Genomic DNA, 24,128 nt, shown 5'->3' on the forward strand with positions numbered 1-24,128 from the left:
TCATCAGTGATCTGGACAGAACTAGGGCCCATCACAGCTCCACATCATCTTTGATACAGAGGCAGACTGAAGGGAGGAGTGAACGAGCAAGAGGTGATTGAGGGGAGGTTTATTGGTGCTGGAGCTTTGTCAATGCGGTTCTGTGTGCTGTTAAGATGTGCCGATGTAGAGCAGTGCTGCTCCTTATTGAATCCAGAACTGACCATCTGTCTCACTGACTCAGACATGCCTGTGTAACAGTTTAACTTTAGTCCGTCCGGGCGCGAACCAGGGACCTTCTGCACACATCAACAACAGTCACCCACGAAGCGTCGTTACCCATCGCTCCACAAAAGCCGTGGCCCTTGCAGAGCAAGGGGAACCACTACTTCAAGGTCTCAAAGGGAGTGACGTCACCGATTGAAACGCTATTAGCACGCACCACCGCTAACTAGCTAGCCATTTCACATCGGTTACACTCACCCCCTTTCGACCTCCTCCTTTTCCGCAGCAACCAGTGATCCGGGTCAACAGCATCAATGTAACAGTATAACTTTAGTCCGTCCCTCACCCCGACCCGATCGCGAACCAGGGACCCTCTGCACACATCAACAACAGTCACAACACGAAGCATCGTTACCCATCGCTCCACAAAAGCCGCGGCCCTTGCAGAGCAAGGGGAACCACTACTTCAAGGTCTCAAAGCGAGTGACGTCAACGATTGGAAACGCTATTAGCGCGCACCACCGCTAACTAGCTAGCCATTTCACATCGGTTACACTTGTGATGTATTTTTAAACAGATTCCTTTAAAAGTGGCCACTTCTCAGGACTACAACTGGCCTCTAGTGTACCATAACAGACAAAAAGACGTAACTGCATTTGTGTGTGTGTCTGTGTGCTCCCTCACTCCCTCTACCACCTCCTCCCTCTCATGCCCAGTTGGCAGTGAGCTGGGCTGTGAGTTGATAGTGCAGATGGGGGGTTGTTAAGGATGGCAGGCGGTGGTGTTTCAGGGCCGTGTTCAGTTGATGGATGTTTAGCAGCACGCATGTTCTACATTTTCAAACAGCCCGGCAGCCAACAGTGGATGGAGGGAGGGAAACAAGGAGGGAGAGAGAGGAAGCAGGAGATCAATGGACTCAAGCTGTCTCACTGGACTCCTGTTCTCCGAGACAAAGGAGAGGAGAGAGGGGCGAATCCTAGAACGTTCATCATTGTCACACATTTATTTACTGCTCTCTTTTGTCTTTCTCTCTCTTCATTCTCCCTCTCTGTATGCACTCCCCTCTTTCCTGCCTACGATGGCAGTGTGATGTAAATAGTCTATTTTTGGAGAGATACTGTAGGCCCACACCCCTGTCCACTTTGGCCCTGTTTTAATTCTGAACACACACTGCATCGATTTATAGTCTATCAAACTTGGGCAAATGGTTGTCTTGAGGTTTGCCTTTACTCTCTAATATCGCAATCTGTCTGACTCCATACATGACTGACTGCTGCTGACGGCCCCTCAATGTCACCCCACAGTTTATTGATGTGTGTGTGTGTGTGTGTGCACTGTGAGTGCCTGTTTGAGTCGTGGTTAGTATACTGAGCACGTAAAGCTAATGTCTCTCTCTATCACCCCAGTACACTGAGCAGTGGCCCTGCCCACTCGTAAGAGATGAGATCACTGCTCTCCTGCCCATCTCTCATCACCAGCAGAGTGGAGGATACAGGCTAGCAGTTACTACACCCAACACCTCTCCTCCCCTCTCCTCTGTCACACACTACAGTGTGGTTGTCTGAAATAGACCCCCACACTGTAGAAAACCATGGTCTAATGAACAATGAAATCCACACACTGGTACATGCTCCCAGGGGTAGGTTCATTGGACAACGTTTCAACCCCAAGCTGGGTCTTCGTCAGGAAAATGAGCCTGTGAATGTCTGGTGCTGTTTGCAGCAACCATAGTGTTGTCCCTGACAGTCCCGGAGGTATGAGTGGGAGCAGGTATTATAAGGGGATTAATGTGTGTATGTCACGCTGTCACACATGCTTTATCTCCAGCTAGACAGAGAGAGACCGRGCTCTGAGACTGGGAGCGTCCTGGTAAAACACTAACTTCACTGGGAGTCTGACTCAGTCCCCATAGGGACTAGTCTGAAGATGTCTGCTAGATGTCCTTTGAAATCATAAAGGCTGCTGGGGATTTTCAGTATAAAGCTTTATGTTTTTGTAGATGAAATGATGGAATGAAAAGAACCTCACAGAATGAGTCAGAAAGGACCATAGATCATATTAAAGTGCTAAAGTGAAGGACAGTATTTCTGTGCTCAGCCTTACAAGTTTGTATAACACTAGATGGATACTGTAGATATGGATGGATACTGTAGATATGGATGGATACTGTAGATAGATGGGTACTGTAGATATGGATGGATACTGTGGATGGATGGATGGATTGATGGATACTGTGGACGGATGGATAGATGGATACTGTGGACGGATGGATAGATGGATACTGTGGACAGATGATAGATGGATACTGTGGACGGATGGATGGATACTGTGGATGGAATTGGAGATACTGTGGATGGATGGATACTGTGGATGGATGGATGGATGGATATGTGGATGGATGATGGATACTGTGGATGGATGTGGATGGATACTGTGGATGGATGGATACGTGGGATGGAATGGATACTGTGATGATGAATTGGGAGAGGATGGATATGTGGATGGATGGATGGATGGATACTGTGGATGGATGGATGGATGGATACTGTGGAGGATGGATGGATGGATACTGTGGATGGATGGAATGGATACTGTGGAATGGATGGATGGATACTGTGGATGGATGGATGATCTGTGGATGGTGATGGATACTGTGATGGATGATACTGTGATAGATAATACTGTGGATAGTGAATACTGTGGATGGATACGTGGTGGATGGATAAATGGATACTGTGGATGGACTGTCGATGGATGGCTAGATGGATACGTAGATCAGTGGTTCCCAAACTTTATAGTCCCGTACCCTTTCAAACGTTCAACTCCAGCTGGGTACCTCCTCTAACACCAGGGTCGGCGCACTCTCAAATGTTGTTTTTTGCCTCATTGTAAGCCTGCCCACACACACTATACGATACATTTACTAAACGTAAGAATGAGTGTGAGTTTTTGTCACAACCCAGCCTCACATGCAGGACCAGGGCACAAATAATAATATAATCAATCATTATACCTTTATTTAACCACTTACATATAAAACCTTATTTGTCACGAAAATTGAATAACTCATCACATGTTCATGAGAAGGGTGTGCTTGAAAGGATGCAAATCAAATGTTTTGTCACATACACAGGTTAGCAGATGTTAATGCGAGTGTAGCGAAATGCTTGTGCTTCTAGTTCCGACAATGCAGTAATAACCAACGAGTAATCTAACCTAACAATTTCACAACAACAACCTTATACACACAAGTGTAAAGGGATGAGAATATGTACATAAAAATATATGAATGAGTGATGGTACAGAAGGCATAGGCAAGATGCAGTAGATGGTATCGAGTAAGTAAATACATATGAGATGAGTAATGTAGGGTATGTAAACATTTTATTAAGTGGCATTGTTTCAAGTGGCTAGTGAACATTTTTTACATCAATTTTTCCATTATTAAAGTGGCTGAGTTGAGTCAGTATGTTGGCAGCAGCCACTCAATGTTAGTGGTGGCTGTTTAACAGTCTGATGGGCTTGAGAAGAAGCTTTTTTTCCAGTCTCTCGGTCCCCGCTTTGATGCACCTGTACTGACCTCGCCTTCTGGATGATAGCGTGGTGAACAGGCAGTGGCTCGGGTGGTTGTTGTCCTTGATGATCTTTATGGCCTTCCTGTGACATCTGGTGGTGTAGGTGTCCTGGAGGGCAGGTAGTTTGCCCCCGGTGATGCGTTGTGCAGACCTCACTACCCTCTGGAGAGCCTTACGGTTGTGAGCGGAGCAATTGCCGTACCAGGCGGTGATACAGCCCTACAGGATGCTCTCGATTGTGCATCTGTAAAAGTTTGTGTGCTTTTGGTGACAAGCCGAATTTCTTCAGCCTCCTGAGGATATGCACATAACTCTGCACTGTTGGGTTGTATTGGAGAGTCTGTCTTAAATCATTTTCCACACACAGTCTGTGCCTGTATTTAGTTTTCATGCTAGTGAGGGCTGAGAATCCACTCTCACGTAGGTACGTGGTTGCAAAGGGCATCAGTGTCTTCACAGCGCGATTTGCCAAGGCAGGATGCTCTGAGCGCAGCCCAATCCAGAAATCTGGCATTGGCTTCTGATTTATATTCAATTTTCACAGAACCGCTTGTTGCAATTTCGATGAGGCTCTGTTGTTCAGATATCGGTAAGTGGACTGGAGGCAGGGCATGAAAGGGATAATGAATTCAGTTGTTTGTGTCCTTTGTTTCTGGAAAGTACCTGCATAATTGAGCATCCAAGTCACTCAGGTGCTTCGCTATATCACATTTGACATTGTCTGTAAGCGTGTTCATTTGCACACGAAAAATCATACAATGATGGAAAGACCTGTGTGTTGTCCTTGTTAATGCAGACCGAGAAGAGCTCCAACTATTTAGCCTAAATTTTGTCCCGCACATTGAATATAGTTGCGGAGAGCCCCTGTAATCCTAGATTCAGATCATTCAGGWGAGAAAAAACATCACCTAGATAGGCCAGTCYTGTGAGAAACTCATCATCACACAAGCGGTCAGACAAGTGAAAATTATGGTCAGTGAYGAAAACTTTAAGCTCGTCACTTAATTTAAAAAAAATMGTCCATACTTTGCCCCTTGATAACCAGCACACTTCTGTATGTTGTAAAAGTGTTACATGGTCGCTGCCCATATCATTGCATAGTGCAGAAAATGCATGAGAGTTCAAGGTCCTTGCTTTAACAAAGTTAACAATTTTCACTGTAGTGTCCAAAACGTATTTCAAGCTGTCAGGCATTCCCTTAGCAGCAAGAGTCTCTCGGTGGATTCTGCAATGTACCCAAGTGGCGTCGGGAGCAACTGCTTGCATGCGAGTTCCCACTCCACTATGCTCCCTGTCATGGCTTTTGCGCCATCCGCACAGATACCAACATGAGCAGCATCTATGTTAGGTTACATACGGACGGTTAGTGGAATTCCCGCGAGAGAGTAACGGTTAATGTGATTGGATGTTAATTATTTGACTAGGTTACCTGTATTTGACATAGTTGTTATTTCTCTGAACTCTAGATGGTTTCATTTTATTTTTGGCAGTGAAACGAGGCTACTCAGGCGAGGGGGGGGGGGGAAACCCACCCAACTGTATGGCCTCGTTGGAAAATATAAATGGACTGTTTTGAAAATGTGATTTAAAAAATGTGCCTCACATTTTTATTTGGCGTACCTCCGACGGCCAGGGGTACGCGTACCCCAGTTTGGGAATACCTGCAGATGGATGGACGGATACTGTAGATAGATGAATAGATAAATACTGTGGATGGATGGATGGATAGCATGGCCTCAGATCTAGCTCTGCATGCTGCAGAAAGTGCTGAGTGTGTGAGTCCTGCTGGCCCAGGGTGGAAGCATATGGTCTCAGAGTGGAACCAGTAATCTACAAACCATTCCAGTCCTGTCTAACCCTCCTCTCTCTACACCAGCACAGCTGAAATGCATCTGACAACATATGGTAGGACGGCTTTCATTACCAAGCTGGTGTTTATCACATTCACATGGAGGACCAGGTGTGAATTTAGAATAGAAAATCCAGACTCCTTTCAGTTGGTATAAATGGTGTGATTTGTGACCATGGGGTGGTTACTTTCGATGTGGTCATAACTGCTGCTTAGAAAGGAAGGTGGAACGTTTAACACTGAAAAAGAATGGGCAGTAGGCATCATGTGCATTAGTACATTGGCTTTCTTAAGGAGCCAGTATAGATGTCTTACATTGAATGTACTATAGATGCCCAGATTCAAATGTAAGACCTTTCCGTAGCACGTGTGTAATACTTTCCAGTCTGATCTCTTGTACTGCATCTTCATCGACTCCCAGTCACATGCTGTTGAAAAATGCATGAGTGGGGGTTGTTTAAACACTGCTTTGAGAATATGGAGGATTATACAGGGGGGGAAAATCAATCAATCACCCCTCTTTACACACACACACACACACACACACACACACACACACAATCTGAAACAGGAACACCATCTCATACATTCATTGGTATTTCCCACTTTGTCAAGGGTATATTTTCACAAAAACAGCAAAAAAATAATAATATGTAAAGATATGTTTTCTCTCTTTGTATTGTCTGGGTGTTTCTCTTTTCTTCCTAACTCTGTCTCCTCAGCTCGTCTCGTCTACAGGCCCTGAGGGAGGTGGTGTATCTCCCGGGCACACTGCGTACGAACCACTGCCTGCCTGGCTGCCATAAAACAAAAACCCATTAAAGTCTCTCCTCTCCTGTGTGCAGGGCATATAAAACCATTGAGGACGACGACCTGAAGTTTCCCCTAATCTACGGCGAAGGGAAGAAGGTAAGACTACTCTCGCCGTACTGCCTGCTTCTCTCCCTGCTCCCTGCCTGCTGATAGGGTTACTCCCACAGCCTTGTGTTGCTAAGCTGTAATCAAAGCTCCACCAGGGCACCATTAGTCAACCCAGTGTCACACTGGAGGAAGGAGCAGTTTCAGCCTGCAGGAAGGCTCACTATGGTGGCGTTACAGACCATCTTTATAACAGTCACACTGCACACACGATAAGATTGCTAGCCTATATCATGTTAATGTGGTTCCTGAGATGCCAAGCCAAAGTCTGGCTATCACAGTTTGCTACTATGCCCATCATCTGACATGTAGGCAGTAGGGGGTTGTGTCGTTAGTTGAGGACCAAGAAGATATCCCCCCCCAAGTGCAGTCTGTTACCACACCACACAAACCCTCCTATCACATTTGGCTGTTCCCACAACATCAAGTGCCAGCCGAAGCCAGTCCCTCCTTTACAGAGGGGGAGAGAGAGATGGGTAGATAGGGCAATAGTGTAGGGAGAGAGGGCAAGAGATGGGTAGATAGAAGGGAGGGAGAGATGGGTAGATATGGCGATAGAAGGGAGCAGATGGGTTGTGCTGGAGAGGAACGCCAGAGCACTTCAAAGCCCGGCACAGCATGTTGGGGCCGTACATACGCTCAACAATTAATCCCAGGATGTTTCTCCTTAACCGCCCGAGGAGCTCTCTCTTTCTCCCTCTCTCCCTGTCTCTCTCCATCATTATCTAGTCTCTCTTTTCATCGCTCTCTAGTTGCGGCATTTGCACTGCATACTGATCCACGGTCAGGCCAACGGACTGTACGACTGCCTCCTCAATCTCTCTCCTCTACCTTTACTCTTACCCCCTCTTTCTTTCCTCGCCCCCCTCTGTCGCCCATTCTCTTTCTCATCTTCCTCACTCTCACCGCTTCCCTCCTRTCTCTCCCTCTCCTCCTCACATGGCTCCTATTTGATATAGATTCAATTAGTACTGCTCCCCAGCTCTGAGCCGATAGTCCTTTTCAGAGACAGAGGCGATATGTGCAGACAGTAGCAATCAAAAGGAATTTCACACAGAGTACAAATGAGGGAGACCGTAGACCGTGCCGGCGTCTCAGACTAGGGAGAGAGGAGATAGATCGTTAAGGATTGTGTGTGTTTATGAAGATCAGATTTGCTCTGAGAGAACATATCCTTGGAGGTCATCATTATAAGGTCATGAGGCCATCATTGGTCCAGTTTTCAGTTCTGCCCTGATGAATAAGGAATCTCAGAGGGGAGTATGATTTATCTGCGCCAGGGTAAATAGAATTTCAATTTAGTAGATTATTTTAAATGAGGATTGTTATTTCAATTCCCCATCCCGCCGAGTTGACAGAGTTGAAAAACCGGTAGAATTGACCCTGAGGTCCACACACATCAAAAGACTTCAATAGATCAAATGATTCCAAACATTGGTTTGAAATAATTATTGTTGCCAAACAGAGTTGGGGAATGAGGGTCATGGGGTCAGAGGGAGGTGATTATAGTTCCTCTCTTTGATGGTCTCATCCCTCCACAGGCCCGTGTGTTGGCTACTATCGGGGTCACCAGGGGCCTGGGAGACCACGAGCTCAAAGTGCATGACTCCAACATCTACATCAAGCCCTTCCTGTCCTGCTGTCCCGAGGTAGAGTACGGTACTCCTCATTTTCTATTTCCTGTCTATCAATAACCTGGTGGGTTTTTAATAGTTCCACATTCCAGTGCATCAATCCTTATTGACCTCAAGATCATCATGATACAATGAGAGGAAGCCATTCCTGTGTTCCAAACGGCACCCTATCCCTTTTATAGTTCACCGCTTTTGACCAGGGCCCATCAAGTCTTAAAAGAAGCTCTCACCTCCCAACCAACCCTCCACTGAACACGTACCTCCTGCCTCCTGATAGTCAGGAAGCTCTCAACACTCTCTTGATCTTTAATTCATCACCCTCTGAGTTCAGTCATGGTTCAGGCAGTATGCAACTACTACAGTAGATTAGCTTTTTTTTGAAGATCTCTTCTTTTGAACCTTTTTTCCTTGCCGTCTATCTGCCCTTACTGTTGCTTTAAAGTCACAGTAAATACATGTGCAGACAGTATGTATATAAGATGGAGGTCGTAAAATTGCTATGGAATCCAGCGGTCAGTGGTTTCCACTGCTTCCCATTGGGTGAACCGAAGGTCAAGGCTCTTCCTGTTAATCACTTCCTGTTGTGGGTCAAAAGTAAGATGTGGGAGAGTCATCACTGTTTTACAGTATGACGTCTCCATTTCGAAATCTCCCTTGAACTGTATTGTGAAACAGATTCTTAAGATTGCGTCTCCCATTGCTGGTTATTATTCCAGTCAGACAGAGGTTGATAAGACAATATTTTTTGCCTTTAGCCTTTTGACTGATTCTTTCACAACCACTATTACAACACCGTCTTCATGTAGTGTTTGTTCAGTGACTGACTAGCACTCCCAGTTTGTGTGAGGTGACGTGATATGCCTCCTATGGAGGAACAACATGTCCATGGTTATCGCCATAACAGTACTCCCTCTACCAGCACATTGAAACAACAATACTTCAAAACCATGGCACTTTGTACAAAGACCAAAGCCAGAGGCATTACTTAGTGCTCTCTGATTGTGACATACTGCAGGATGCCTTTTCATTATACCAGATACTTGAAGAGCGTGTGCTGTAGCAGTGCTAGTAGACGGAGTAGCGTTGATCTATGCATTTAGAAGACCTCTTTGTGGAACCAGCAGGCTATAGCTGTCTGTTATCATAAAAGACAGGGGTACAAGACAAGATCAAGAACAAMGAAAGGAAGAATGTATGTACAGATGAGTCATTCTTCATAGCCTGTTCATGAAATYGATACTTTGAGATTTTGGCAAGGAGGCCCTTTTATCTACTTCCCCAGAAGTAGCGAAGTAGCGTTAGCACAATGGCTGGAAGTCTATGGGTGAGCAGATGCAGTGCATTCGGAAAGTATTCAGACCACTTCACATTTTCCACATTTTTGTTACATTACAGCCTTATTCTAAAATTGATTAAATATGTTTTTTTTCTCATCAATCTACACACAATACCCCATAATGACAAAGCGAAAACAAGTTTTTAGAAATTTTTCCAAATTAAGAATAATAAACAGAAACCTTATTTACGAAAGTATTCAGACCTGTTGCTAGGAGACCAGAAATTGAGCTCAAGTGCATCCTGGTTCCATTGATCATTCTTGAGATGTTTTTACAACACCTGTGGTAAATTCAATTGATTGGACATGATTTGGTAGGGCCCACACCTGTCTATATAAGGTCTCACAGTTGACAGTGCATGTCAGAGTAAAAACCAAGCCGTATGAGGTCAAAGGAATTGTCTGTTGAGCTCATAGACAGGATTGTGGGATGTGGGGAAGGGAACCATAAAATGTCTGCAGCAATGAAGGTCCTCAAGAACACAGTGGCCTCCATCATTCTTAGATGGAAGAACTTTTGAACCACCAATACTCTTCCTAGAGCTGGCAGCCCGGCCAAACTCAGCAATCGGGGAAGAAGGGCCTTGGTCAGGGAGGACCAAGAACCTGATGGTCACTCTGACAGAGCTCCAGAGTTCCTTTTGTGGAGATGGGAGAACCTTCCAGAAGGACAACCATATCTGCAGCACTCCACCAATCAGGCCTTTATGGTAGAGTGGCCAGATGGAAGACACTCCTCAGTGTCAGGGACTGGGAGACTAGTCAGGATCGAGGGAAAGATGAACGAAGCAAAGTACAGAGAGATCCTTGAAGAAAACCTGCTCCAGAGCGCTCAGGACCTCAGACTGGGGCGAAGGTTTACATTCCAACAGGACAACGACCCTAAGCACACAGCCAAGACAATGCAGGAGTGGCTTCGGGACAAGTCTCCGAATGTCCTTGAGTGGCCCAGCCAGAGCCTGTACTTGAACATGATCAAACATCTCTGGAGAGACCTGAAAATAGCTGTGCAGCGACGCTCCCCATCCAACCTGACAGGATCTGCAGAGAGGAATGGGAGAAACTCCCCAAATACAGGTGTGCCAAACTTGTAGCATCAAACCCAAGAAGACTCATGGCTGTAATCACTGCCAAAGGTGCTTCAACAAAGTACTGAGTAAAGGGTCTGAATACTTATGTAAATGTGATATTTCAGTTATTTCAATTTGCAAACATTTCTAAATGCCATTTTTTCCTTTGTCATTTTTGGGGTATTGTGTGTAGCTCTAACTTCCTTCATACTGGGAACAGAGACATAAAAATGTTTTTTGCAAGTTCTTCTGACTCTGGGGAAGTAGATAAAGCGCCTGATTGCCAAAATCCCGAAGTATTGTGTGGAGGGAGACGGTGTTACAATGTGTGGAGGGAGACGGTGTTACAATGTGTGGAGGGAGACGGTGTTACAATGTGTGGAGGGAGACGGTGTTACAATGTGTGGAGGGAGACGGTGTTACAATGTGTGGAGGGAGACGGTGTTACACATTGTGTAGTGCATACCTCTGAATGATGATGATTTTCTATCACCATTAATGGTCTACAGTGCAGACCGGATGTGTCTGTGATCTTCTATTTTCTCTGTAATAACATCACTATTACCTCCCTCTCTCCCCATCCACAGGTCAAAGTGTACCCTCTGACGCAGTATGAACACGGGGTGGATGACGTCCTGGTGATGGGGACAGATGGGCTGTGGGACGTCCTATCCAACCAGGACGTTGCCGAGGCAGTCACTGGTTTCCTTGCCAACTGTGGCCCTGACGACCAGCATAGGCATGTTCTACGTTCCGTGTTTTGCTCATACTACTGTAGCCCAGTTGCTGACAGACCGATGCTGTGGTCAAACCACACTCGCCTCGCTCTTATTTGGAGAGGATATGCTTCTTACAGTATCTTGCCGTAATTACACACATTTTAAAAGTATTCTCTGAAGTCGATGAAGAGCTTGTGAGACTAGTAACGTAAAGGTTCCTGTCTTGAGGATCCCGTGGCATGGTGGTTGATTTAAGTGATAACATTGAAATAATTTCTGAAATGTTCTACCCCTTTCTTAGTTTGGGGTTAAGTCAGTGGCGTGCCTGGGGCCTGGGCCTTCAGTGAGGTCCTACACAGTCCCACCCGAATTAATCCACCTCTTATTACCATCATTATGATGCCATGGCTCTAGACACTATACATTTAGACAGAAACGCAGTATAACCAGGCGTTGCGTCACCTTGAAATTGACAAAAATTGTCATTTTTGGGTAAACAGTGTTTACCCAAAAAACATGACACAATCAATGAGTCTTTTCAATATTTCCCTATTTTTCTTCACCTTTTCATTGTGCAGCTCCGTTGCCCTGCGCGCTTGTTCGTTGAGCTGTAGATCCACTCYGGTGTCCCCAAAAGTTTTCAAAAGCACCATTGCTTGTAAGTGCCCAGCCGTACTTTGGTGTCTCGTTGCTGCCTTGGTTAGACAACTCAAGTTTGCAAAGCCAGTGTGGCTCCAAACACCAAATCGATCACTTGCAAATAATAAGCATTCCCAGCAGTACAGTTTGCAGTGCTTCTCGGAGCCTGTGAGCCATTGATAGCGCTCGTAGTTGGAACTTTGAAAGTGGCGAACGAACCCCTTTCCCGCCTGTGACAGGCTTTGTAGCGTCGGCGTCGGGCGACCTCTCCTTACAATGTCTAACTTTTCTTGAAAAGTTCGTCTTGAGAATGGCGTTATAATTATATCCTCGACCAAATCGATATCTTCTCCTCCTTCCGCCATTGTGGGTTGAAAAAACAGCTTAGTAGTACGCGAATTAATTAGTTTATCAAATTCAGTTTCCTAGTTCTGAGGTTCTGCATAGACCTGCCCATAGGACCTGCCTCTCAATATTGGTAATCCAATCAAAAGACGTGCACGCACTACGCCTGCTAGCTGGCTCCTGTGTAACACTGGAGCCAGCCAGCAGGCGTACAATAGCCAACTCTAAAGCTGATTGGTTGACACTAAATTTTCATTTCCATTCACTTTAAGCTACAAGCGCCCGCACTGTTGATTCTGAAGGCATGAGGGCAGATTTTAGACCCCTGGCAACACATGATGGCTGAATATGATTGGATAAAAGARCTAACATAAAGACCAGCCCTCCAAATCTCAACCTGGGGCTGGAAGCAGTGCAACCAAGAGGAAAGCTATGAAATGAAGAGTATAACTCTTACTCTGGGGAATAATTTAATACATATTTGTGGGAAAATATATTTAAACATTTTTTATATTCTGATGATGTTTAGGCCAGCAGAGAAGGCCTTGCTGGCCCTGACGGCCCACCACTGGGTTAAGTAAGCTCCAGATGACTGGTGGGAGAGTGTAGAGACTTTCTAAAGTGTAGGTTGTAATGTCATCTCTCTCTTGCTCTCTTGCTCTCTTGTTCACACACTGTATGGAGATGAATACAACTAACTGTCTGCCCTATGTCAAAGTATATTGTCCATAGTGTCTTCTAACTGTCTTTTGTCTCTTCCATTGTGACCCAGGTACACGATGGCAGCTCAGGACTTGGTGATGAGGGCACGGGGGGTCCTGAAGGACCGAGGCTGGAGGATAGCCAACGAACGTCTGGGCTCCGGAGACGACATCTCTGTCTACATCATCCCTCTGAGGTACGGCAACCTGCAGACCTAGCCGTAGCCCAGGCCCAGCTCACCACCACCCACCATGGGACTCTAGACAGGTCTGTGTCCAAAATGACACCCTATATAGTGCACTACTTTAGGCCAAGGCCATGACAAGTATTGCATTATGTAGGGAATAGGGTGCAATTGTAGGTGTTCTCCCAACCGGCAGATCTAGCTAAGGACCAGCTCACCACCCACCATGGGACTCTAGACAGGCTGCAATTGTAGGTGTTCTCCCAACCGGCAGATCTAGCTAAGGACCAGCTCACCACCCACCATGGGACTCTAGACAGGCTGCCCCCCTCTCCCATCTATCCTATCCCCTCTGTCCTAAAATCAATGCCCTGGTGCTCTCACAGTGCTTCATCCCGAACGGTTTTCCTGAGGAAACAAAATGGCTGCTGGTTGTTGTACAGTACAGGGTAGCATGATTGTTCTTGTCTCTTGTGAAAGGAAGGAAAATCTCAGGATGTTCCAATATACAGTACCTTCAGTTTCTTCTTGTGTTTCTGTGCTGCAAAGGAACAAAGGACAATTCTGGATTTAAAGGCCTACTGGGGCCATGTATTTCGAGTAATTCATAACTAACTCTTTGTTGTTTTTCAGTAGGCTACGGCTTCTGCATAGCCAAATATTTTCTGATGCAATGGAAGAGTATTGCTTTCACAAAAGCAATACTTCTCTTATGGATATCGCATGGGGAAAGACAAAGGGGCTCTTTCAAAGTGCAATGCTTTATGGGATTGTTTTTTATCCTTTTTAGATGAGATATTGTTACTATATTACTGATTATGAACAGGTAAAAATACTTAAAAATGAATGGATTTTAGATATCCATGCTGTACAGTGTAAAGAACCTGTTTTGAGTTGTCTGTATATACTGTACGTTATGAAACCTCTCCTGTCCCTATGATCCATTACATACATAAGTCACTGACCTAGACAGTACAATCCTACCACAGACAAACTATAGCCTTCAGCTTTCAGAACTAGTGTTCCTCTCTAAGTGTAAGGTGAATGAAGTCAGTCTTATGGTCGTTGTATTGCCAGTGACAATGTTAATCTCTCATTGTTTCTTTTTTCTTAATTTTGATAGGTTTGTTTTTTCTTTGTCATTGCGATGACCCTGAAAGTGGATTTACTTAAAGGATGTGAAGGAACACATTTTATACATAATTGTGAAACAGCTACCTCATGTTTTCCCTTGCCCGTTTAACCTTTTATGTTTCTATATGTCAAATACTTGTTTGCATCATCCTGTTTGCGTGCTCGTTTACTTTTCAAATATGAAACAGCCATTCCTTAATTAATTGTCACTAGTTTTCATACAAATATACCTTAGTTTAGCTCTGTAAAAAATATTAGGAAAATTAGGGAAACTGTATAGCGACATGAATAGGATGTAAAATGGGTCAAGTTTACTGAATGTTCTTACAGCTGAATCCTAAATTGAGACATGGTTGTCATTTTATCTTATTGAGACGTGCTTGATTTACTCAAAAGTTCAAGTTACGAGTGTGGATCTCTCAAATGAACATTCAGTCCTTGAAGGCTAGAGTTACATCCCTTAAGCAGATACATTGATTAGCAAGTGCTTGGGAGGAACACATGAGATTAAATTGAATGCTGGTATGAAAACTGTTGCTCTCTGTTTTTTGTTGTTTTTAAGTGATCTTTACTTGTAGTTTACTGAACATGTGTCACAACTCAGGGAGCTATGTGACCGATTCTCATGCCGGATGCTATACAGAAAATGTGTCTGTACCAGAGGAGGCTGGTGGGAGGAGCTTTTGGAGGACCGGTTCATCGTACAGACTGGAATGGAAAAATGGAACGGTATCAAGCACATCAAACATGGAAACAAGGTTTGACGCTGTTCATTCAATGCCATTCCAGTCATTACAATGAGCCTGTCCTATAGCTCCTCCCACCAGCCTCCTCTGCTCTACAGGAATTCTTATTTTATCCTGAATCCTTGTTATTATGCAGTCTGGTATTTACACTTTGCTGAACAATACTCTGCAAACTAACCATTTAGGGCATTAACCTGAATCGATTGCTGTTCAGATACAGTATGAAGGATGTACAGTGTATTCTTTGGTTTCCACCTCTTCCATTTTCTGGATAAGAAAATAGAGGATGTAATGCCAGGTGCACTTCCTTTATTCAATGCAGTATGATGACAATGTTCCTGGATGTCCAGTCATGAACTACACTAATGGACATTGTACACATCTCTCCTACTGCCGTGGGACCTCTACTGATGCCACTGGCGCTCTAAAAACACTGACACAATCACTAATGATGTCAGAACTTGGGACTTGCTAGATGTCGTTTTAAGTGGATTCATCTCTGAGTTGTTTAAAACCGTTGTTAGGGAGGTGTTGATGTGTGTMTCGCTGACTAAGACCGCACTGTTTCGAGTCCAATCAAATTAGTCTAGTCATGGCCTAATCCATGTTAATTTGTCTCTGTTCCTTTTAATGTATTTGGCATGTTTCTTTTCAAGCTGTTTCAAAGTGTTTTTGTTCTGATAACACAAACTTTACTCATCTATTTCTCTATGACTGACCTGCTCAAAACATTGCAGAAAGAGGCCCAGGGCTCTATTCAGTCTGGATCGCCGAAGCGTTACAGATTGTGATAGAAATGTAAAGGTACTTTCAGATTGAGCCGATAGCGTGGGAACATTGGCTTTACATTTCAATCACACTTTTCAATCACACTGTAACGCTGAACTTAATCAATACAGTTGAAGTCAGAAGTTTACATACACCTTAGCCAAATACATTGTAAACTCAGTTTTTCACAATTCCTGACATTTAATCCAAGTAAAAATTCCCTGTTTTAGGTCAGTTAGTATCACCACTTTATTTTAAATGTCAGAATAATAGTAGAGAGAATGATTTATTTCAGCTTTTATTTCTTTCATCACATTCCCAAGTTTACATACACTTGTAAAGCTTCTAATGTCATTCAACCTAGTGTATGTAAACTTCTGACCCACTGGAATTGTGATTAAGCAAAATAATCTGTCTGTAAACAATTGTTGGAAAAATTACTTGTGTCATGCACAAGTCTTAACCGACTTGCAAAAACTATAGTTTGTTAACAAGAATTTTGTGGAGTGGTTGAAAAACGAGTTTTAATGTCTCCAACCTAAGTGTATGTAAACTTCCGAATTCAACTGTATGTATTGAATAGAGCCTCAAGCAGAAGCAGAATGTAAACATAAGTGTAAATAAAATGTAAAGGATACTTCTGGAACAATTCTCTCCTTTGTACTACTCTATGTGCTCTACATTGTTCTTAAGCCACAAGAAAAGAAATTAAGTCAACAGGCATTTGTAATGTTTTGGAAAATACAAAGAAGAAAATTATTTGAAGGATTGCTTTTCAAATGGATTAAAAATACTATGAGCTGATTCTGAAGCCTTTTTTCTTGTAAATGTTTCATAAGGAACTGTTTACAAAGGGTACACTCATTTACACAAAGTACCATTGTGTCTACAGTATTTACCACAACAGATTTAGATAGTTCTATATATCAGATAGATACAGTAGACATACTGATGCAGGAAYCCTTTGTCTAGAGTGTTCAGCTCTCAATCCCCAGACTGCACTAAGTGTTTTGCTTTAGACAGATGGAAGGTGCTACAAGAGGTGGTGATTGATTCCTGGGTAGAGCAGTGCTCTGGTGAGCCCTGTATGGRAGGCTGGGCCCCTGGGGGAGCAGACATCTGGAGGGAGGAGGTCGACTGGCTGGTTGCTCTATTACCAGGGCTCTCCATTTGTCTTTCTGTTATTCCTCACATTGTGACTCCTTGCCTTTTTTCTTACCTGTATTGGAAGAGTAGGTTCAAGGTCCCTCCCCTCAGACCTTTTTCTCCAATGCATTTGAGGAATCGAGGGGAATATGAATTGAGAAATAACCCATCACAGCACTGCCCCGCCTCCCCACCACCACCAATCACACACAGCCAGGGAACTAGAGCAGCTTAGCAGGGGCACTCTGGTGTGTCTGTGCACTCATTGTGACACAGTGTCATGATACTCAACTCCCTGTCAGAGTCCCATGGGGTGAGGGGTAGGCCGATCAGTTAGAACAAATCCCCAACTGGCAGATGGAGCTTCTGCGAGGGAGAAAGGAAGGCTCGTGGGAGACTGGGGGATCGTATGACACCCATGCAACTGTCCACACCTTCGGGTGTGTATGTAATATATTTTTGTCAATGTCTATACTGAACAAAAATATAAACGCAACAATTTCAAAGATGTACTGAGTTACAGTTCATATATGGAAATCAGGCGATTGAAATAAATTAATTCGGCCCTAACCTATGGATTTCACATGACAGGCAATACAGATATGCATCTGTTGATCACAGATACCTTAAAAAAAAAAGGAAGGGGTGTGATCAGAAAACCAGTCGGTATCTGTTGTGACCACCATGTCCCTCATGTAGTGCAACACACCTCAAAGAGTTGAGGCTGTTGATTGTGGCCTGTGGAATGTTGTCCCACTCCTCTAAAATGGCTGTGCGAAGTTGCTGGATATTGGCGGGAAATGGAACACGCTGCCGTAGACGTTGATCCAGAACATCCCAAACATGCTCAATGGGTGACATGTCTGGTGAGTATGCAGGCCATGGAAGAAGTGGGACATTTTCAGCTTCCAGGAATTGTTTACAGATCCTTGTGACATGTGGCCGRGCATTATCATGCTGAAACAGGAGGTGATGGTGGCGGATAAATAATATGACAATGGGCCTCAGGATCTCGTCACAGTATCTCAGTGCATTCAAATTGCCATTGATAAAATGCAATTGTGTTCGTTGTCCGTAGCTTATGCCTGCCCATACCATAATCCCACCGCCACCATGGAGCATTCTGTTCACAATGTTGATATCAGGAAACCGCTCGCCCACACAACGCGATGCACGTGTTCTGTGGTTGTGAGACCGGTTGGCCAAATTCTCTAAAATGACGTTGGTGGCGGCTTATGGTAGAGAAAGTAACATTAAATTCTCTGGCAACAGCTCTAGTGGACATTCCTTCAGTCAGCATGCAAATTGCCCACTCCCTCAACTTGATATATCTGTGGCATTGTGTTGTGTGACAAAACCTCACATTTTAGAGTGGCCTTTTATTGTCCCCAGCATAAGGTGCACCTGTGTGATGATCATGCTGTTTAATCAGCTTCTTATGCCACACCTGCCAGGTGGATGGATTATCTAGGTAAAGGATAAATGCTCACTAACAGGGATGTAAACAAATGTATGCACAACATTTGAGAGAAATAAGCTTTTTGTGCATATGGCAAATTTATGGGATCTTTTATTTCAATTTATAAAACATGCAACCAACAGTTTACATGTTGTGTTCATATTTTTCAGTGTATGTACATTTTGAGCTTTATAAAGCGTATTGTCTGAGCATACTACACCACCGAGAGAAAGTTTAGAATATTATATCCTTGCCCTGTCTGAAAGTAAAGTTCCACATATTTCAATATTCATAAATGGGAAATGTACTTGAGTCCAGCTGCATTTGAGATGAGGGCTAATATTCAATTTGGATGGATTCCACTGATTCTGCTTTGTATTCCAGAGAATAAGCCAAGTAGTACTCTTACACAGGTAGCCCAATTCTGTTTTTTTTTTCACCAATCAGATTAGCTCTGAAAAAGATATGATGTGCAAAGATCTGATGTGATTGGTCAAAAGACTAATTAGTGGAAAAATATCTGAAATGGGCACTGTGTAAACGCAGCCTAATACAGGATTGAAGAGAGTGTGGCAATAAGAGAAAGGAGTCTRACCACACCTGAAGTTCATAGATGGAATAGTTTAGACTTTAGACCAATTAGTCAGCCTTGCTGAACTGCAAGTTTTCCACCTGGCTGGTGAGGTCTGTGTGAGAATGATTTGAGTGTCTTATTCAGAACTGAACACTCCAGGAAATGTTCTGGAATGTTGAGGCAGCCTATCATAATGGATCTTTAACCCTCTAAATATTGTATTATCAAACACAACATCATACATTTTTTGAGAAAACACACTTAATTCACTGCTAGTTGCCATCTTGTTTCTGAGTAAATTCATGTTTGATTAGTGGAATCATATTGAATGAGGTTGTGTAGTGAGGGTTTATGGACCACCAGTGACCATTACTATAACAGTATTGTTATTGTGGATTTAACTCACTGCATAACTGTATGTTCCAGAAGTCTTATCTGGCCACATGATCCTATCCTTGAGTGGTGATAAAAAGAAAGACACGCACACACACACACCCATCCACCCACGTATACACGCACGCATGCTCGAACGCAAACATACACACACACAATCTGTAGTGGATCTCAAAGTGCTGTGTCTGACACTCCCAGGCCCTCTGCAGGAGTCTGAGAGCCATCTGGTCCATACAACCCTTACACCACAAATTCCCATACAGTCAGGCCAGCATTGATCTGGCAGTCCACTCCTACTCTCCCCACGCGTATGTGTGTGGTCCAGATTGTAAGGCAGCGATGACACAGTCAGCCRTGTCTGTGGGTGGGTTGTTTTTTCCAAGGTCATCACATGGCATCGAAGCAGAGGACAGAAGTAACCAAGGTAGTATTTAGCTGACTGGGAAAGGCAAGGGTCCATACTCATCATCCCTGCCTGCCACTGTGAATGCGATGAGGTAGAGGTACGCACAGTAAGCACCTTACAATCAATAACTGGATCAATGACTGTATAGGGAAACTGAATAGATATTGAGAGGAAAGCTAAAGGGAAATAGGAGCAGAGTTGGTGTAAAGGACAAAATGTTTCACATGTAAGGCATGTGAGCTATGAGCAGAATCATGTAGTAAGAGTAGGTAGACTGTGTTTACAGTTCCTTATCGTTTCACTGAGTTATTATACTGAACAAAAATATAAATGCAACAATTTCAAAGATTTTGCTGCGTTACTGTTCATATAAGGAAACCAGTCAARTGAAATAAATTCATTAGGCCCTAATAATCTATGGATTTCACATGACTGGGCAGGGGCGCACCCACTTGGGAGCCAGACCCAGCCAATCAGAATACATTTTTCCCCACATAAAGCATTTATTACAGACAGAAATTCTCCTCAGCACCCCCCTCAGARGATCCTGCAGGTGAAGAAGCTGGATGTGGAGGTCCTGGGCTGGCGTGGTTACATGTGGTCTGCGGTTGTGAGGCTGGTTGGATGTARTGCCAAATTCTCTAAAATGAAGTTGAAGGTGGCTTATGGTAGCGAAATGAACCTTAAATATCRGGCAACAGCTCTGGTGGACATTCCTGCAGTCAGCATGCCAATTGCATGCTCCCTCAAAACTTGAGACATCTGTGGAATTGTGTTGTGTGACACAACTGCATATTTTAGAGTGGCCTTTTATTGTCCCTGCACAAGGTGCATCTGTGTAATGATCATGCTGTTTAATCAGCTTCTTGATATGCCACACCTATCAGGTGGATCAATTATCTTGACAAAGGATAAAATGCTCACTCACAGGGATGTTAACAAATTRATGCACATTTGAGTGAAATAAGCTCTTTGTGCATATGGAAAATGTCTGAGATCTTTTACTTCAGCTCACGAAACATGGGATAACGCTTTCCATCTTCCGTTTATATTTTTGTTCAGTATAGATGCACTATATCATTACATCCACTTGGGTTTGGGCTGTAAGTCAACGCTACACTACAGGTTCACAACCTAGCTGAGGCATTAGCAGCTGGGAAAACCAGCATCCCCCCTTCTCACCCTGTAAGTGGTAATGATGCACTGCAAATGACATGTGTTACAGTACCAGTGTTGATGTAGCACTATACTCTGGTGAAGGCTTGAAACCAATGCCTCAACCTYCAGAATCAGCTACAAGGCCAGAAAGGAACAACAGCTTAAATAAAGTTTTAAAAATGATAGACTTCACATATTTCTTGGATTGCCACCTCTGTTTTGTCTATGTGTAACCCTTGTTATTTTGGTGCTTTGAGAGGAACAGTCCATATGGACTTGTCTTAGGAAACATTTTTCGTTGACTGGTGTTACTTCCCATTGACTAGTGTTACAGTGTTGTGCAATGTAAAGGCATGTGGGGTGTGTCGTTCACACCCAGAGGCAGATGGTCCTGTCCGGTCCGTCAGAGGAAGGTGCGGCAGTGGAGGCRGCGGCAGCCGGTTCCGTTCCAGGATGCAGCTGTGACGATAATCATCGGAGGGAGCAGGCTGATTTTCRACTGGGAAGTGGCTCTAATTTACTGCCTTGGGGCCTGAACGGCCTGAAGCTGATTTATCTGCAGCCGACTCAAATGGGAACCTCCACACAAGATGGATGACTGGGTCTGGATAGGCCGAGCTAGAGAGGCTATCCTCCATAAATCCTACATTACCATATAGCTATCCGCACTGGCTCCTTCACTCACTGTACTGTACCATCTGTGAGACACTCAGTACAAGGGGAGCTCTCACAACGCTTCTTCCATGTTATATCAGTCAGTGTATGCAAAAGAGATGGAAACCAAGGGTTACTTAAGTCAAGACGAGTAAATGAGTGTTCAATATAGTTGTTGTTACCTCTGAAGGGGATGACATCTCCATCTGGGGATCATGAAGGGACAGAAATGGGCAAAAGGAGGCAGCCAGTCATGTCCCTGCAGAATACTGTATTCTCCATACACTACCCGTCCAAAGCCCCAATGCTAAAAAGGTGCTGGTGTGAGAAAAATATTGCTCCAAGTTGTTAACATAAACCTGCCCAGATAAATACTGCAGCTTGTCAGTGTAGGAAGGTCAAGTGTAGTAGGATCCAATCTTCAGTCAGCACAGCAAAACAGTCTGTCTGGCACCCTATTCCCTATATAGTGCACTACTTTTGARCATGACCCATTGGGCTTTGGTCAAAAGTAGTGCACTGTATAGGGAATAGGGTGCCATTTCACACAGCCACGGTCTCGGCTGAGACTGGCAGCTCTGAACTCCTGCTGGAGGACTGCAGCCTGCATGGCTGCACAGTTTCAGGGACSCATTACCCAGGCCATTCTCCATCCCCATCCACCACGAGACTCGGCTGCCATACTGATTCAGGGCTCAGCACAGGGCAGGCAGATGATACTGTGTACAGTTGGCTAGCAGCTAGCTATCTCAGCTAGGGTTTAAAAGGGTAAGTCACAATGCATGACCCATATCAGTAAACTGCAGCCAGCCAGACAGTCACAACTCAGTTTAGAGACACATGAAGCCTTGTGCTGAGCAGCATTGGCAAGCTGGATTATGTGTAAATTCTCTGTACAGTAGTTTACATACTGTGTCTGTCTGTGGCACATCTGATGATGATTTAATTGAGTCATCAGATTACGAGGTCAGTCAGTGGTGCCAAAGGAACAACACTGTACAACGCTGCACATTTTTCTATCAACGTGCCTTGGCTAAAATTGGCCACCTGCCTTTAGACGTTTGCTTTACAATAAGGTGTCACGTGTTGGAGTACAGCTACCACTCACCAGTGACTTAACGTATGCTAAACATCAACAAAGGACGTCATGGTTAGTCATATACCTAGCCTGACTGGCTGTCTGTAGGCTGTAGCAGGCCAGTTTTACCAGTGGGCAGTAGAGGAGCCACGTCACAGCTCGCTCTCTCTTCATAGCAACAGCACTATCTATCACCCGTCATACATGCTTTCCAGATTGAAGAGAGACGCAGCAGCCACTTTGCCTAAGGGTAACACCAAATAGCTGTTTATATAAAAATACTTCTTTGCTTCACATTTTTATCCCTGGTGTACAATTAACCTTTATTGAAAATGAGTATCTATTTTTGCAGGAAATGCAATCATGGCAGCCTAGATGATATCAAATCAAAAAAATGCAACCAAATCAAAATGTAAAGAAAATCGATGAAATGTGAAATGCTCAAAATTACACACAAGCAGCTTTTCCCCCTTGAATAGCATTTTATTTGAGTAAAAAATCATAACTGCTGCCACTTCTGGAACCTTCATAGCCAAGGCAAAACGGAAGGAATGTTGCAACAATACAGTGGCTAGACTTCTTTCACAGCTCCATTGTAACAACGTAGCTCTTATAACATTATCATATATTTATATTTACCTTTTAAAACAAATAAACAGGAAAATCCTCGGCTTGAAGTCGAATACCAGCACTGGCAAGGCAGTAGCTTGCGCAGTCATCTCCATAGCGGGAAATGTCATAACCCAACCAACAGCACAAACTACTACCTCAGCCAGTACATGGTCAAATGCCGATAGAAACACACTAAAATAGCAGAAATCACAACTGCCAATTATAACGAATACATTTTTCTTATATAATTCCGACCTGATACGTACGGTTCCACGCGCTTGGGGCTGGTTATGTTCATCCGATCTCCTGAGCGCAGTGAGCAGACGGTCGTATCATGGGCAGAGTTGAAATATGAGGGGAAACCCCGCCCAAGACCTCCCCCAGTCTACTCCTCCCCTTTCCCCTGTGCACCAGACAACCTGCGGTCGTTTCCCTCATATGACCTAACCTCAAGCTCCAGTTTGTCGCAAGAATGGAAGACTTCACAACCCTTCTTGCGCGACTGTTAACGTGAAGAAGGTACATGGTCGCACACCAAATATAATTCTTGCTTTGCACGATAATATYGCTACATCCCAGAAGCGATATCTTATTGTTTTTGGCTTGTGGCACAGAGAAAGTTAGCAGTTTTATACATAGCATTATACTATTAAATTACTAGAGGGGATTTGTCATAAACCCTCAAAGTTCCGGAAAGGACTGAAAATGGCAGCCATATTGGTTAGGGAGAAATCCAAACCAGTCTCATTGGAATGAATGGCAGTAGAGGCACAATCCTGATTTTACTTATGCAGGAAAATAAAAGTAACATCAGAAATGTGTCTA

General features: G+C 44.0%; 1 protein-coding gene across 2 annotated transcripts in view; it reads left to right on the forward strand.

Moving 5' to 3' along the window:
• Positions 1–16,627, forward strand: part of LOC111972022 (protein phosphatase 1H) — a 48,094-nt gene extending 31,467 nt beyond the window's left edge. The window contains exons 7-11 of one of the 2 annotated variants that reach the window (XR_002878344.2): positions 6,474–6,537; positions 8,088–8,195; positions 11,174–11,325; positions 13,062–13,352; positions 13,431–16,627. Coding sequence is in view for 1 of the 2 variants with exons in the window: in XM_023998858.2 (XP_023854626.1) it covers positions 6,474–6,537; positions 8,088–8,195; positions 11,174–11,325; positions 13,062–13,209 (472 nt within the window). In the remaining variant the exon portion in view is untranslated. Of the gene's footprint in view, positions 1–6,473; positions 6,538–8,087; positions 8,196–11,173; positions 11,326–13,061 lie in introns of both variants that reach the window. The other variant, XM_023998858.2, reaches the window with a different exon arrangement.
• Positions 16,628–24,128: the final 7,501 nt, after the last annotated feature.

Source organism: Salvelinus sp. IW2-2015, linkage group LG13 (genome assembly GCF_002910315.2).
Source record: "Salvelinus sp. IW2-2015 linkage group LG13, ASM291031v2, whole genome shotgun sequence".
In the NCBI taxonomy this organism is placed as follows: domain Eukaryota; kingdom Metazoa; phylum Chordata; class Actinopteri; order Salmoniformes; family Salmonidae; genus Salvelinus; species Salvelinus sp. IW2-2015.